The 17592-nt window shown below is 36.2% G+C and overlaps 1 protein-coding gene across 10 annotated transcripts in view; it reads right to left on the reverse strand.

Annotated features, from left to right (window-relative positions):
- Positions 1-4429: 4429 nt before the first annotated feature.
- Positions 4430-17592, reverse strand: part of EVI5 (ecotropic viral integration site 5) — a 74232-nt gene continuing 61069 nt past the window's right edge. For all 10 annotated transcript variants that reach the window (XM_038182792.2, XM_038182797.2, XM_038182794.2 and 7 more), the window contains one exon: positions 4430-5693. In XM_038182792.2, coding sequence (XP_038038720.1) covers positions 5388-5693 — 306 coding nt within the window. In that variant the 3' untranslated portion in view covers positions 4430-5387. The remainder of the gene's footprint in view (positions 5694-17592) is intronic.

The raw sequence follows: 17592 nt of genomic DNA on the forward strand, positions 1-17592 counted from the left end.
TTTGGTAATATTTATTTATTTTTAATGTATTTCCTGCTTATTGTCTTTTTGTTTGTTTGTTTGTTTTGTTTCTCCCCCCAGTGGCCACATAACTATGTTTCTCCTTGTGGCATAAAAATGTGCTGTAAATATGTGAGACGTTAATCATTGATTTTGATAGTAGTTTTTCAGATCACTGGGGAAACCAAAGTAGCTTCATCTGCTGCTCTCAGAGCAGATTAGAAAAAATAATGAACATTGTGAGCACAAACTGGAGACAGTGTTAGTAAACTGGGGTGTTGAAGACTGGGATGAAAAAAGTATTCCAGCTTTGGGAAGGAGTAGACCCAGAACTTACCTCTGTTATTGCATACAAAGGAGAAATATTTTGTGATGAGGGTGGTGAGACACTGATAGGTTGCTCAGAGCTGTGGATGCGCCATTGCTGGAAGTGTTCAAGGGCAGGTTGGTTGTGGCGTTGAGCAACGTGATCCAGTGAAAGATGGCAGGGGGTTGGACTAGCTGTTCTTCAGAAGCCCCTTCCAACCTACCCCATTCTATGATTATGACCAGAAGCAAGTCGAATCAGTGGGTTACAGAATGTAGACTACGCAAAATGGTCTCAGAAATTTTATTTCTGGTAGAGGGGGACCAGGTATTTCAGTCACTTATGTAACAGTATACATACAACTCAAAGTGTATGCCACATTGCATTTGTATTTCATAATTTTGAAATGAGGTATGCATTCTTGGAAAGAGAAGGTGTTACAGTGTTGTATTTTGGATCTAGCATGTGTATGGTTGTATCTGAGTCAATCAGTGACCGTGTATGTTTAGTCATATGTACGTTACCATGTTTGCTCCACTCTAAGAAGCTGAAACTTCTCGCTATTTAGAATTTATATTGAAAGGCAATTTGTGGTGTGCTTTTCATTCCACCATTCAGAGCCTCCCGTTCTAAAGACTACTGTATGAATTTATTTAATTGATTTTTCTTGTCTTCAACTAGTTTGTAAAAATAAACCCAAACTTCAGAGCCTTATATTGATGTAAGCAATATATATTATTGATTATATCATCTTATATTGATGTATTATACCGATAAGAGTATTTCAGAGAACAAAATAAAAATCTAGAAATCCAATAGTTAACACACAGCTTTTTCCTTCCCTCTCAACACACACAGATTCAGTAGCTGGTGCATAATTAAACTTAACACTGTAATTTCTACTTAGATTGTACTAACCACTATTCTATAGCTTGAATCCTTTTTCTTTCTTTCTTAGTCTTTGGGACTAGCCTAATGACTCTCCTAGGAAATCTGCATTTTCTTACATCAAAATGTGTAACACTTTGCTCCTCTGCAAGTAAAGGAATTAGCAGCACATCCATTCTAAAATGTGATTATTTTTATGCTAACATATCTTCAGGTCACTACCTTAAAATACATTTTTTGTATCGTTTCACTCAAAGTCTGATGCTGTCTGATATAGAACAGTGATTACATAAAAACAACAACAGAATCCCAAAACAGAGAAACATGCAATTCCTTCTGTGCTGCTATTCCACATGCTATTCCACAAAAGGGCTGAGTAGTGATAAAGTACAGTATTAAATGATTTACAAAATGATTTTGTTAAATTTATGCTAACATCTCTCTTTTTTTAATAGCTGATAGGAATTTATTTCAGTGAAAATTATATAGGAATCCACATTCATGGTTGAAAACTGAATTTAGTGTGAAATAATACTTTGTTAATATGTACAGAGATCAGGCCTGCATTTTGTCAAAAACAAAGAATCACAGAATATCCCTAGTTGGAAGGGACCCACAAGGATCATCAAGTCCAATTCCTGGCTCCCCACGGGACCACCCAAAAATCAGACCTTATATCTAAGAGCATTGTCCAAATGCTTCTGCAGCTCTATCAGGCTTGGGCCTTGGGGAGCCTGTCCCAGTGCCCAACCACCCTCTGGGTGCAGAACCTTACTCTAACCCCCAGCCTGACCCTCCCCTGTCCCAGCTCCATGCTGTCCCCTCGGGTCCTGTCGCTGTCCCCAGAGAGCAGAGCTCAGCGCCTGCCCCTTCGCTCCCCTCGTGAGGGAGCTGCAGGCCGCCATGAGGCCTCCCCTCAGCCTGCTGTGCTCTGGACTGAACATACCAAGGGACCTCAGCTGCTCCTCATATGTCTTCCTCTAGACCCTTATCTGTCTTGGTAGGCCTTCTTTAGAAGTTCTTTAATTGTTTTATGTCCTTCTTATATTGTGGCACTCAAAAGTGCACACAGTGCTCAAGGTGAGGCCATACCAGTGCAGAGTTGAGAACGGTCACTTCCATTGACCAGCTAGCAATGCTGTGGCCAACACGAAGAAATCAGTTGAGCCTTTAATGTATGTAATAGATGCTTCTTGCCCATACAGATATACTTGCTCCCAATTAGTCATGTTTTTACTTTTTAACAAATATTATGAAGTCCTAATTTTTTATTATTACAGTAAGCTAAATAAAAGGGATCCATGACTATCACGTGATTCATCAAACAAACATGCCTAAAGTAAGAAGTGGTCTAATAATAAACGCTATCAAGTCCTAAAATATGAATTCCCTTAGCCTGGAAGAATAAAAAACCTATAAATATTGAAGCTTTTGTAACTAATGAAGAAATTTGATTATGACACTGAGGAAGCAGAACCATTTTTACTGCCAAACACAAAATAGAATTTACATGGAAACTGTGGATGGCAAGGAATCCTATTTTCTTGCCTTACCTAAATGCCTTCTCAATAGCAGCACTTACATATTCCATAATTCTAAGTTTTTGTGTTTACATGGTGTTTATTTCTTTTTAATTTTCATATTCAGATTGAGCTCTTGCAGCCTGCACATCTAAGAGAAGTGCAAAGCTTCTTTAGAAGATCATATAAGCAAGATCATGATAATGTAGCATAATATACCTTCTTTATCAATCTACTAATAAATACATTATCTGTGCTGCTAATTATTTGCCATTATTCAGGTACATATTCAAATTGTAATATACACAGGCAAAGACATTAGTATCATTTTTGGCAGAGTATCAGAGGAAAAGTATGACAAGCCTGAACAGCCTCTGTGGGGTTTCTGTCTGAGGATATTGTGTGTCTGAGTCTTCTGAAGCTGTAGCATATCAACCATTCGCTCTCATCTCTAGAACGGATGCAACTGGCTGGATAAAGCCTTTTGCTTTTCCCTTGGTATTTCTATTTATGCTATTATTCAGTATCTGTTATAATATTATTAACATACATAGAAACACAGAAGTTCAGGAAATAAGCCTTGCCACCTAATCTCATTTACTATCACTTGAACAGTAAGGCAGTTACTGCAAAATCATAACACTCCACTGTTCAAACAGACAGAATTTTTATGGCACTCCAGCTGAATTTTATTCCTGTCACTTAATGTATACAGCATTGCCTCTAAGAGAGGCTTGCAGCTGGTATTGATGACAGGCAACAAGACATTTGTCACCTATTCTCTTGGGCAACAATTGCCCAGGTGCAAAATAAGTTACCAGATGCTCATTGGAAGGGGAAAAAAAAAATAATTACTTGCTAGCAAACAGCATGGCTTGTCTCTGCACACCTGAAATTTCTAGCAGTGATCAGGATCAAAGTCAAACCAACCCTCCTCAGAGGTGGCAATTTCCATAAGTTACACTGGGAACAATGCAGTCATTGGTAAGATGGAGTACTACCTGCAGAAATATCAAAGCAAGTCAGGAGCTGCAGAAGTAGGTAAATTTGGAACGTCTTCCACCTGCTTTTAGATTTATATTGCATCATACTTAGATTTTTCAGTTGAGAGGCCCAGAAGGTGCTTTTTCCATTCAGCCTTCTCAATCATTCTTTGAAGTTTTTTTCTCCTCACTTTTGCTGTTTCTAAGGACTCATTCAGAAGATATTCAAACATGTTCAGCAGTATACTTCTACAGTTCCATGATTTTAAGCAGCTACACTGCTTCTCACAAGTAACAAAACATGCTATCAGTACCAACCTGTGGCTTATTTTTGAATAAAATCGTTGCAAACATTGCTAGAAAAGAAAACAAGTCTTAAAAACTGTTAGTTATATATGATGGCAATAATCACTCTTAAAGAGATTCTTAACTAGAAGGTGCCTCAGAGGGTAAGTGTTCATATGACCATATTAGAAGATGTTCTGTTCAAGAACTGAGGGCCATGTTACTTGATCACAGTTTGAAGGAAGGTGAAAGCAGAACACTCAGCACTTACGGCTTTGATGAATTACAGCTATTTTGGTGACAGGACTTATGTTAGTAGATAGATGGCTCTGCTACACGAGTAATTTTTCACCTTATATGAACTACCACTCTAATCCAAACCAGAGAAACTACATGGTAACTCAGGACTGTAGCTTAGAAGTGACCAAACAGTAAATGCTACAACCTTGTTAAATCATGAAAAATTTATTTTCATTACATATATATGAAGGTAAAAGATTTCAGTCAATAGTGTTTTGAACAAGCATTTCAGTTAGACATAAACCTGTTAGTGTAGCTAGGCTGAAACTAAATGTAAAGTTAGTGTTTTGCTTTTATTTAGTAATTAATTTCTAGTGTGTATATACAGAATTCATTTTCCAGGTAGAATACCAGAGACAGTCATATTGCAACATTTACATTCCTCGTATAAAATGGTATAATATACATTTTCAGCTTGGTGCAGATATATAAATATGTACAAAATAAACATTATTGTAGTTAATATATTCAGACCAGGTATTATTTAGCAACATCAAAAGCAGATGCACATAAATTTAAGTGAAAATGGAGAAAAACACTTTTATGACATTAGTGACTAGTATTTACACATATGAAGTAGTACAGATAAAGGCTCCTCTTTCAAGCCTTCTGTGGGCATTCAGTAACTTTAGTAAAACAAAAGTAATTGAGAAGCATAATTATATATAGGCCATGATCAGATGGTTTATTAGGGTCCATCTTGATCACAAATGGATAACAATGTAAAACATACACATTTGTTCAGAGCATAAAATATTGCACAAGAACAAATAATTCTGAAGAAAATAACCCCCGTGCTTGTGAACAGCAAGAAGGGTTCTTATGCATTAAAGAAATTATGTATGTGTAGTTTCTAAAACAAGGAACATTCTGTAATACTGTCAGAACTGTCATCCATTAACTTCCTTCCAGCTTCTTATGGCAATGGTATATCATTAGCAAGATTTGGCAAAGAGAAGGCAGATAGACAGTACATGTGTATATTTATCACAGTCCAGACCAGATTCAGTAGTTACCTAAACCAACTGCTGGATACTTTCAGTTACCTGACAATCTAATCCTTAAAGAAATAGAAAAGTCTTCAAATGCTAGTCACAGTGATAATCACACAGTAGTAGAGTAAGATTCCATTCTCCTCTGCTTGGAAATCATCTTGTCTGAATTCCCAGTCTGGAGGGCACTTTCTTCAGCATCACTGTCACTGCTGTCTACAACTGTGTGATCCAAAGCCATCTGACCAGTCCTCCTGTGTAGATGAAAGTTCACCCCACTCTCCTGTATGGAGTTAGTTATAAAATCTTCATCAGAAGAATGAAATGATTCATCATCTCCTGTGAAATGGTTGACAATGTGAATCCCATCAAAAGTGGGCTGGTCTGAGAAGCCTCTCTGGCCTTTCAGGCATTTGATCTGTTTAAAAAAAAAAAAAAAGTGGAATTCAGCAATTAAACAGAGCTAAAGAGTCTGACAGTAAAAACCAAAACAGAATCATCCAACAACATTCTCAAGAAGCATCTCCACATTGAAACCTTACTTAAAGGCTATAAGTAACATATTTGGTGATAACTTCTAAAAGAGAACAAAGCAACTTCTCATTTCTGGCTGTCTAATCAGAGACATTAATAGAATGTCTTTGACAGTACTTGGAGTTTTCAAAAGTTCTCCTCTTACCCCCAGACTATTTCAGTTTTAAGGCTTAATAATCAAGGTATGTACAATCACAGATGACAGATTCCTCCAGGCTGTTTACTGGATCTTTAATATCCCCACGATGTTGACTTATGGTTACTTTTCTAGAGTGGATAATTCATTTTCACAGCACTTTTGGCCTTCACATCTCACACCTTTAAAGCTTCATACTTTCCCTTATCACCTGACTTCTCACTTGAGAAAAGCCCTCTCACAACCCTAAACAGAAGGATCCCAAGGAAATATTGCTAGTTTCAAACAGCCATAGAAAAAAAACAGCATATACTTAATTTTAACTACACTGCAACATCATGTCTTTTTATTATCTAGTTCAGAACTGGGGAGATTTCAGATCAAGACTACAAGACAAGCTTCTCTTCATACAGCATAAATCCTAATTTTATTTTTTTCAATTTTAGGAGAACAAATGAGAAAAAAAATATTCTCAGTCCGCAGACAGATGATAATAGTAATTCAAAATGCACTTTCAAGTTAAGTTATTTAACCATGTATTCAAGATATTCAAAAGTAAAACCTAGAGCTCTAGAGTCTGGCAAGTTCCCCTCTTAATTTAAATCAAAATAAACACTGCTCACTGAAGACCTTCATGACTTTTTTTTTTTTTTTTTTTTTTTTTTTAGAATTTCACTTCTGCTAGCTTTTAGTAACAATCACCTCAGGGTCAGTCTGACAATTCAAGACTATTATGATAAAAAAAAAAAAAGATGCAGAAGAACATTAAAAGCATTACATAAAATTCCTAACATCACAAAGTTTAAGAAGGAAGATAAATGAAGTGCTATTTTGTAAGCAACTTCTCATAGTAACAGACTTGAAAAATAGAGAAAGTCTAAAGTGCTATTTATAACACAAATCTGATGTTTTGGAAATTTGAAGTGATGTTCACTCTGACAAGTAAGAAGTGCCTGTAGGCCCTTGCTATTCACATCACCAGAAGATTTTACCTGTCCATTTGGAGAAGGAATCTCTATACTTACCATGGCCTTGTACAAAAGATGAGAATAAAAAGGGGTTGGAAAAAGAGATCACAAGAGTCACAACAAGCTAAAAAGCCATCAAGTTAGATGTTACCAGCATGTAAAAGCTCCATGTATCTAGTCACTTTTAATGCATGTAAAAATCTCCCTATTGGGAACATAGGTACATGTGGTAGACCTAAACCTTGGTTATAACTACACATACTAGTGTTAGTATTTGCATTTTCTTTTCAGGTGCATAGGCTGCAGTTGTTTAATGAGGAACTTGCTTGTGTAAAGATGAGCAAAACAAGTTCCACACTTGCACAGCATAATTCATGATTAAGTGAGATCTGGTCATGTCATGTGTTAGATATCGGACAGTAATATTTATCTGGAACAAAATTCATACTAATTTATATACCTGGATACAGAAAACCTGATACAGAGATTCTTGCATGATTTAGAAATATTGTCCCTAAAAATATCCTGCAATATGATCAGATTAGTTGCCGCGTAACATTTCCAAAACAGTTATCAGTTTTAGTCACCAAGAAAATAAACCCCAGAAAAACAAAACAAAACCCAGCAATTCCTCTCCACTCTTACCACAAAAAAAAACCCTACAAATTTCACATCAGAGTAAGAGATAAACACTTTTTGTATCTGCACACTTCAGCCGTGAGCTCATTTGAACTATAAAGCTGATGTTCAATATTAGTTGTTTTAAACATTCAAGCCAGCCTTAACTGTTTTCCTGAGGATTTCAACATGTGATACCTTTAGATGAACACACTTAGGTAACGTGACAAAATCATGGCTTTGTGGTTTTAAGCAGTAACCTTTCTGAACACCAAATATGTGCCTGTGGAAAAGGCTGGGGGGGGAGAGGGGCTCATAATAGACACTGCCTTTGTGAAATCCTAAACTAAGTCTGAGAAAACAGTGTGATGTTATCTTTATTATTATTATTATTTTTACCTTAATGAAAGGATACATAGTCTGTTACCTTCCACAAACACTTCTTTTGGCCTGCAGCTTTATGCTTGCCTGCCTTCTTTTCCAACTACTCCTCACATCCAAGAGGAACCAGACTGCTAGGAAGAAACATGAATGTATTGTAGAGAATGCATGACACGCGTGTTCCTGGTGATATAGTCCCATAACTTCTGTCTGCTTGAAAAATGACTTGCACAGAGAAATACAGAAACACTGTAGCATAGAATTTGTATTGTGTGGATTGACTGGCTGGCTACCAACTCTGAAGATGACATGGGAGTCCTGACACATAGTAAGCTAAACATAAATCAGCAGCATCCCTGAGCAGAGAAGAAGGCTAATCTCATACTAGGCTGTACTGCAAGGGCATAGCCAGTACGTTACAGGCAATGATTCTTCTTTACCTGGCACTCAGACTATATCTGGCCTATTTTGCTCATTACCTCGCTCCTTCCTCAGTACAAGATACTGAGAAGTAGATTCAGTGGAAGGGCATCAGGACAGTTAAAAGACAGGAGCTCATGCCCTAAGATGACAGAGGTGTGCTCCTTACTTAAATGCACGACGTGAGAAAAGATATTGATCATAACACAGAACAGAAGGTTGTTTGAATGGGAAGAAAAAATAATTGTTACAAGGCAATTAAGAATTAAAACAGGTTGCCCAGAGAGACTGGTTTTCAACAGCCAAGTAAAAAAAAAAAAAAAAAAAAAAGCCTTGAGTAGCTTGCTTTGAAATCATCAACCCTGTTTTGAGCAGGTAAGTTGAAGTAGAGACCCTGCAGGGTCCCTTCCGACCTGGAAAGATTCCAGTCCAGTGATGTGTGAAAAGCAGGGACAGTGGGATGCACATTACTGTTCTCATGGCAGCCATTCTGAGTTTGAGAAATTAAAAAAAGTGATACCTGAAAAAAAATATTGTACTTGTTAAAATGTAAGCGCAATCATTCATATCCAAATGTCTTTGAACACTGAAGTGACAGATTGCAAAATAAAATCAGCATTCTGCTGAATCTAGGTTTTGTGATCATTAATGTTCTGACATTTCATCTTGAAAATACTTTCCCTCCAATTGAGGATAGTAATTTACGTCTTAAATTCTTTTAAATATGAATGTTGATAGAAGAAATGAGATTTTGGAAACAATCTTCAAGAAATTAAAAGCAGCAAACAGATGAGGATGTGAAGAAGTTGGCACTATTTACGACTTTGAGAAATTTGAGTTGAAAATACTTCAAACTTCAATACTTCCATATTGAATACTTCAATGCCTCTCATATTTGTTTAGGCACATTTCTGAAGGACACCCATTATCAGTAGTATGTGTTGCAGCAGAAAAGTTTGGGAAGGTTTCTGAAAGAATTTGGAATAACTTGCAAACAGTATCTACTCCTTTGTAATTGGTAACTCCCTTGTAATTAGATACCAGAACATTTTACTGGTGTCAGCCACTAACAGATGTTCAGTAAAATGAAGAGTTTCACACTAACGCCATTTTGCAGTGTAGAAGTGAGGTTTTGCACTTCTAATAAGAAAGTAGTATTCGCCCCCCAAGACAGGGCCTTTAGTATCCTTTTTCAGTCAGGGCAGCAAGCCAATCAGCCCAGTATTCTGTCTCCCACAGCAAGAATAGGACTTCATGTTGTTTTGCTTTTAAGGACAAACATGAGCATGACCAATTTTTGCATCCATTCCCTTCATATTCTCAATCTCTCACTTCAGAACTGTCATAGCAGATACAAGAACACATCTGCCTAGCTGTTTTGGCATTCACTTTTAGACCAGTTATCCTTGAATCCTTGACTGATGAGTTGGCTTTTTTTTTTTTGGTGGTGTCTGTTTTGTTTGTTTGTTTTTCTAGTTTGTCTACCTCAACAGTTTCCTGTGGCAGTAAGTTCCAGGCATTCCTTTGTTTTAAGCTGATCTCCTACTTTTTTTTTCAGGGATTGTCCCAAAGTTCTAGTAATGCAGGAGCTAGTGGTAAAAAGCAATTCTTCAGTCATAATTCTGAAACCTTGATGATAATGCTTCCCTCAACCTTATCTCTAAAGCTGACAAATTCCAGTCTTTTTAGCATCTCCTCACAAAGCAGCAGCACTCAAGACCATTGATCATCATAGTTGCCCTTTAACTTCCCTCCAGACCTTCTTTAACTTCTCTACATCCACCTTAAAGTGGAAACTAGCCCTGCACCAAAGTTTTGTGATGGCAATAAGGTGGCTTTTTTTTTTTTAATATATTTTTTTAAATACTCTTGTCACCCAACAACATTACGTCTGTTTTGGCTGCCACCGTGCACTGATGTCAGAGGACTCTGTGATAACCCCAAAATATCTTTCCTGAATTACAGCTACTGTTTACTGCTCAGTAGGCATGGCTTAGATTTCGCAGTTGATGAATTGCTTTTTTTTTTTTTGTTCACCTACTTTTGAGAGACTACTTAAGATCCTTACCATTAGCATGTTGCTTGAACGTAATGTAGGAAATCATGCCAAGATGTCATTCAACTAGCAAAGCATCATACGTAATGGGACATCTAAGTAAGGATTTGGGGGAAGAGGGAAACAAACGAAAACATAAACCAACCTAGTTTTACTCTCTATCATTCCACCTGAAGAAAAAGAACAGCCTTTTTCTTGCAGACATGATGAATAGAATATGAACTTACACCCCAGGTACACACCAGGATCTGTCACTTCTGTAAAAAGAGCCAATACTGGTAAATCCTTTCAGTCTTAGGTCCGACTCTGCTTCTTATGAAGGGAACTAAACCTCTCTGACCCTGAGAAGTAACACTCAAATGAACTTTGTTTTTTTCTATTGCTTCAGTTTTGCAAGAATCTCAAATCTCATCAGGTCTGAGAAACTAGGTCTTGTAAACCCACATGTTTTGCTTTAATTCTCACATCCAGGTCATATTGTCTAGGTGGCTGTGGCTTTAATTCAGTTTTCACTATATTTCACTATAACATTCAAATGGTTTTTAGGATGCTTCAAAGGGTTCATGACATTGTGACCAAAACTTTTTATCGTTATCCTTTCAAAAGCCATCTGAACCAAGAACAAAATCATGACAACTAAACAACCAGCTTCTTGCATTTATGTACCTTCTCGTGCTTAAAGGATTCAGCATGTCAACATATGAAGAGACTTACACATACTCATGAGTAACGGTGTACTTCCAGAAATTCAGAGGAGCAGAAAAAAGGCTGGAAGAATATTAACAATCAGATCCTTCAACCTCCATAAACTTTCTTACCTGTTGCTGACTGCCTCATCAAGCCAGGCATAAGGGAGAGACAGCAAAGAAACATTTAGAATTTTTAGTACATTTCACAAGTTCTTACAAGTTAAATGGAGGGTGCTAGTCAGTCACAAGCAAGTAATGTTTCTAAGCCCCTTTGTTTTTTAAATATAAAATGTAACTCAAGCTTTTAAGTGTCTTTTTGTTATGAAGAGTTCAACTTAAGCTCTGTGAAACATTTTTATGTTTAACCTCAGATTTTTTATTTTTCACTGAAATTCAGTGGTCAGGATAAGTCAAGCTGAAATGTTACTTTGATTCATTTAAAAGGCTTCAGCAACCAATTCTAGAGATTCACCCAATTCTGAAGTAGTAAGGATGGGTTCCAAGAATATTTGCCAATAAATACTCAATCTATTCACAGCAGGATAAAGCAAGCAATGCACAACTGTTATCAAAATATGATACAAATATGATTGCTGGCTTAGGTGAATAAAATGGATTAGGGCAGAAGGCAGTATGTTAAACTTGCATTTAAAGAATAACGATACTGAAATTTCAAGGCTACTGTTTGCAGCAAGAGAAATCTAAAAAAATCAGAGTTCCCTCTTTCTTTGTCTCTACCTTAGTAACAGTAGGAAGTCTTAGTAACTCTTAGTAACATTTCCTGGTTATAAACCAAATATGATTCAAAAGAAAACTAGAATGTTGCTGAAAGAGTGATCTAACCATGTTTAGCTAAAGGAAACACGTTATAAGCATTTTCAAATGCCTGTCCTATAATTCAGTAAAAACACTGTCAACATGAAAAGAGAATTGAAAATTAAGTCTAATTATAAGCCAATTAAAGATATCAAATAAATTATAATCACATTTAACATGAATACAAGCAGTTTAATTGAATTTCCTGAGACTAATGGATCACAGCATTTAATAGTATCCCTAGTAGTCAGCAGTTGACTACTACTTACTGCTGACACTCATCCATTGTGAGGGTCCCACTCTGGTTAATGTATATACTAGCACACTATCATTTCTCCCAGCAGCTTCTTTGGAAGAGTGTTCATCTCAGAAAATGAAGCAGTCAGAGCATCTCCGATTGAACAAATGGGAAATACATTGTAACTTGAGAGACAAATAGCAGTATTATGCCCAGTTGGCGCTGCAATGCAGAAACATTTCTGCATATGCACACAAAAGGCATATACAAAGTTAAAGCTACAAGCCTTTTCATGATGCATTTTCACTTCCACGCACACAAGCATCTTAGACATCTTATGCTTTCTGAAACCCATTTTTAAATACAAGGTTGTACTTCCACAGCCAGACACATTCATAATGAAACCATTGCAACATGAACTCTGCACAAATGGAGAATTCATGAGCTAAACCAAATAGCTGCAGAAACTAATATTAGCAATCCTTCACCTAAAACCTCTTCGCAAGTTTAATGGCTGTACAGCTACGATGCAAATGGTGGTTCTAAGTTCCCCAACAAAATCAGCCTCCTTATACAAAAGGTACTGCTGGGGTTGCATTGTGACAGAACTGTATCAGAGCATTTTAACAGAAAGTCTGAGATTTAAGAAAAGCAGAAGTATGACATAATATGTCACACACTAAAGAAAAAGTTTAACGCAAAAAAGTGACTTAAAGGCATCCTTCATTTTTCCTCAATTGTAAGGCAGCTTTACCGAAACAGATGGTTCATATGCAAAAGGCAAAGGACAGTCTTTTGAGAACTTCCTGATAGCTTGCATAGTACTCAATATTATGTGTAAAATAAGTTATCATGTATTACAAAAGACATTCTTTGTGTAGAAAGGTTATGACATTCTCTGACAATTTAAAAAAGATTTGCTAAATTAAAAAAGTGTACTATCATTATAATTGTATTAAGACAAAGCTCAAAGCTGTAGCTCTTATTTCAGTGTCAGTGAATTTCTTGTCTCACTTTATTTTTTACCCTAAAGCCATAGCTATAAATGCAGGCCTAATTATGATTATTAATTTGTAAATGACAGCCATTACAAATGCCAAATGAGAGTAATTCCTGGAAATTATTGACAATTCATGAAGACCAAACCAACCAAACTGGGACAGGTGCTGAACACAAGAACTTGTTTACTCTGCTTATTCAAGTTATCCAATCACTGCTGTTCCTCCTGAGGAAGAGGCCTTAATAACAGGGACTGCTGTTTGAAAGATAGCAGCTGAGAGGGACTGTATGGGCCTCTCTTCCATGAGATCCATATGAAAAACTAGAGATAGCCATCCCTCTCTCTTACAAAAGCCATTTCAGTTTCTCCACTGCCATATCTACCTCTAGATTAAAAACTGAAGCAGTTAGAATACATTTTGCAGACCTCAAAAGATTTGCAAGCAATGTGTAGAAACAAGAAAAAAGGAAAAGAAAAAGAAACAATAAATTTCTTCCTCTTCACTTTGAGGCAGACATGAAGGAGATATACAGCTATCCTTAACAGAGGAATTCAGGAAATAAGATACATCTTCATTGCATGTTTTCAGACAGTTTTCATTTAAAATATTAAAATCTAAGCTATTCAGACTATTCCAGAACAACTTTGAGTTGTCTCAGATTTCCTTCTTTACGAAAAAAGCTTCAGCTTGAGATCTGACTTGAAATGGACAGAACAGACAAGTATATTCTTAAATAGTGTTACTATGCTGTTGTATTTACTGGTGCTTTCCCTCAGGTTTAATTTCATGTCAAAATTCTTAAATACACACCTAGGAGACTGTCTAGATTTTGTTGAAATGCAAATCATTCAACATGTTCTAAAGGCTCATTGAAGACACAAACATAAGTAGGAGACTGAAAATCCATTAAAAAGACTGGAAAGCTATTTCGAAGAAATTTTAATACAATGGTAGCCTGGACAAAAACACTTATTTTCCCTTTGTAGTTCACCTAAACTACAAATAGTAAAGTTTGCCTGAATTGTTACGGGTGGGGGCTTGACATAATTTTGCATTCTAGCAGACTGGAATCACCATCACATCAGATTGGAATCACTATTACGTAACTTTACAACTTGTCTTTGATTTCCCCTCCTTTCCACCCCTAAAAGTGAGGATTGCAAGGCAGGACAAATCAGTACTTAATGCATTAATTGAATAACTGAATAAAAAATCATTGAACAAAAATCAAACAAATCAAACAAATTCAAATTCCTATTTAAGAACAGTGTATTATGTACTATGACTTAGAGCAGGAAATATCTTGATCATGCCATACAAATAACATCAATAAGAGTTTCAAAATTTGTTTGCAAAATTACTTTCTTTGCTACTAAGCTAATAAAACCCTATTAAACTTCTCCTTCTCATGGAGACTTTTTACTTAAAAAAAAAAAGTTTAATTATTTATTTTAAACAGCTTTGATTTGGATTTCTTTAAATGTAGAAATTAATTTCCTCATCTAAAAAATTTCACACTACAAAAGTTTTAATCAGATCAACAAAAACGTTGATTTTTAGGGAGTCTAGCAATGTTCTCTGAAACTATGTTGTTGGCCAGTCAGTGTAGGAAAATCCAACTGTACCCCAGCATGCTGAAGATTGTTTGGAACTCAGCACATTTGGCCGTTTAATTGGGATGGAGTTTGGAATAACTGAAGTGGGAACCTTGCACAATCCACAATGGACCCTAATAAAAATTAGTGTTTCTAGACAGGAAAATTTTGGTGATTTCTCTTAGATAGTATTCCTTTTAATAGGTGTTTCCTGAAGAAAATTAACCCTGCTTTGTTGAGTTCTAACTGTGTTTGCCTATTGGGATTACCTCATCTGCCCATCCCAATAAATTTATAATGTTTATAACATACATACCAAGATAAAAATCAGTTGACAAAAATTCTTTGGCTCTTCATTTTGAAATGTAATAAAATGAATCTTAGAGAAAATTCCATTTGATTTGTTATGGTTTTTAGGACGTGCAGAAAGAAGCAGATAGAGGAAATTAATTTCACATTGCTTTTAGTAAGGCATAAGGGTTTAAAGAAGGCCAACTTGTAGCATAACTTCATGGTAGGAAGATTCTGCATCTCTCTATATCCAGTTGCCTCCATGGTCTCATGTGTCTGACCTTCTTGATCCGTACTATCTCAAAACAGTACAACTGTTTCTGAAGTTTATAAATTGAATTCAGTCTAACAGTTTCAGTATGACCTACCAACTTGTTATAGCAATTGCAGCAAAACACCTTGAAACTGGCAACAATAGAAACTAATCAGAGACGAATGAACACTAAGCAGCAGGCCTTATAACTTCATGTGGGCCCAAACCTAAACCACCAATGAATGCCAATGTTATTTACTAGAAAGGACCCAGGGTGCCTTTTCAGTTGTACCAATATGGCTGCTGTTCTTAAAAGCTAAAAGTCCAAAGTCTCCAGAGTGACTTTTTTTTTGTCATCTCTGATGGGATTAAAAACAGTCATAAAGGTATCACGATATTAGATGAATTTTCCCCACTCGTCATTAATTCTTTGTAATCTAAGCTCATATGATTATTTGTGTTCTGCAGTTTTAACAAAGAACTACCTTTGGATGATCCTTTAAAAAGTATGAGTTTCTAAAAGCAGAGTAACACTGGCACATGAACTATTTACCAAAAATGAACTTTGCTGACCATATCACTAAACAGAGTTCAAGCCATTGCAGTGTGTCAAAAGTGAAAAAGCAAAACAGCAGCAAGAAATTTCCAAGACTGAGTCATTTCAGGCTCATTTAAGTGCTATAAGAAAAAAAAAAGTGGCCTCTGTTTTAAATTGCCTCTTTAAAAGTCATATTCAGTCTTACTGTAGTACAAAAGGCTTTATAAAATCCCCATAGATGTCAGCAAGTTGAAATAAAAACTATGAAGTAGTTTTAATGCATTAAAGCAAGCTCATTTCTAGTTGTCCCACTATGTACTTTATATTGCTCTGAATGTAAATGTACGTTTGCTGCCTTTTTCTTTTTTTAATAAAAAGTGTTTTTTTCAATATTACCAGTCAAAGAGCTCTTGAGCCAAAAGGAAATATGTTAAATGTATGTTGTATATCAGTTTTACTAAAGACGAGTCTGCTGTATTGTAAACGTGACAAAGATTAAAACTAGCAACAAGTGTTCAGACCAGAAGGTTTCCAGTGAATCAGAACAGGAAACCAATAAAGCGATCAATGGGAGGTCATGACTTTTTGATCACTGCACTATATGGTTAAAGAGTGTTTTTGATCTACTGCCGTATAATCAAATTAAACTTTGAAGTTCTGTATCAAATACGCAATTGAAATAGTAACAGTGCTAAGGAAGTAACCAACTTTTAAATTATTTTAAATTATTTTCAAAAGAAATCAGTCTTCAGTAACTCTAAGTCAGATTTCGTCTATTAAGGGTGTTTTTCTAAGATCTTGCCAAATTTATTTTAATGAGATCATATATAATTCCAGAAAAGTTAAGCTGACTTAACCCTGAGAAGTTTCTGTAAGTAACTAGCTGGTAGGTGGAAAGTTCCCAGAAACTCTTCCTACATGAAGTTCTAATGAAGGTGTTTATTTGGAGTGAGGACATAGCAACAAAAATAATTTAAAACAGCATGATCACACTGAATGTACTGCAATTATCACAGACTTATATCCAAGGAACTACTTAAATCTCACTGCTCCTTCTTCCTACAGAGCACACACATCTATAAATAGAAAAATTACTGAAACTTCAAGTGTTAACTAGAATGTACTGGCTGATACAGAGACTGAAAATGTACCCATAATGGGTACAGTTACAGGAAATGATCATTTCGCACTTTTACTCTGTCCTTTTAAAATAGGAGTTAACCTTTGCATTTTTATCAGACTATGTAACTTTAATTTCATGGATCAGAGGCAAAAATAACTTCTATCCATTCTGCCTGCTATTCTGAGAGCAGTAAGGGAATTTTAGGATGGGTTTCTACCATGTTCACTGTTCGCTCCACATACAAACACGCTAATACATAGCATTCTTCTCCTGAGCTTGTTTCTCAAGTAAAAAATAGATGGCACCTGTGTTACCACTGTATATGCAACATCTTTCCATCTTAACTGAGCAACTACTCAGTTAAATTCGAACCAGTACCACAATCCCTCCCTCTATTCAATCCAAAACCAGAACTCGATTTGTAAGCAGCAGCACAGTACAGATCCTGACAAAGCTCTGTGTAGTACAGCAGAGAGGTCACACACCTTAAGCAACATGCAAGGAGAGCAGTGTTATTGCCATGATAATGAAGTACTGCTACCTATAATCAGTTCACTTCCTTTGGCAATCCAAACTCTAAACAGGGAGTACAGTTAGGTACAGCTTGCTACATTCATTTCTAATACTGCAATCAAGAACTAGTATATTTCTCCACAAGAC

This window comes from Anas platyrhynchos, chromosome 8 (genome assembly GCF_047663525.1).
Source record: "Anas platyrhynchos isolate ZD024472 breed Pekin duck chromosome 8, IASCAAS_PekinDuck_T2T, whole genome shotgun sequence".
NCBI lineage: Eukaryota > Metazoa > Chordata > Aves > Anseriformes > Anatidae > Anas > Anas platyrhynchos.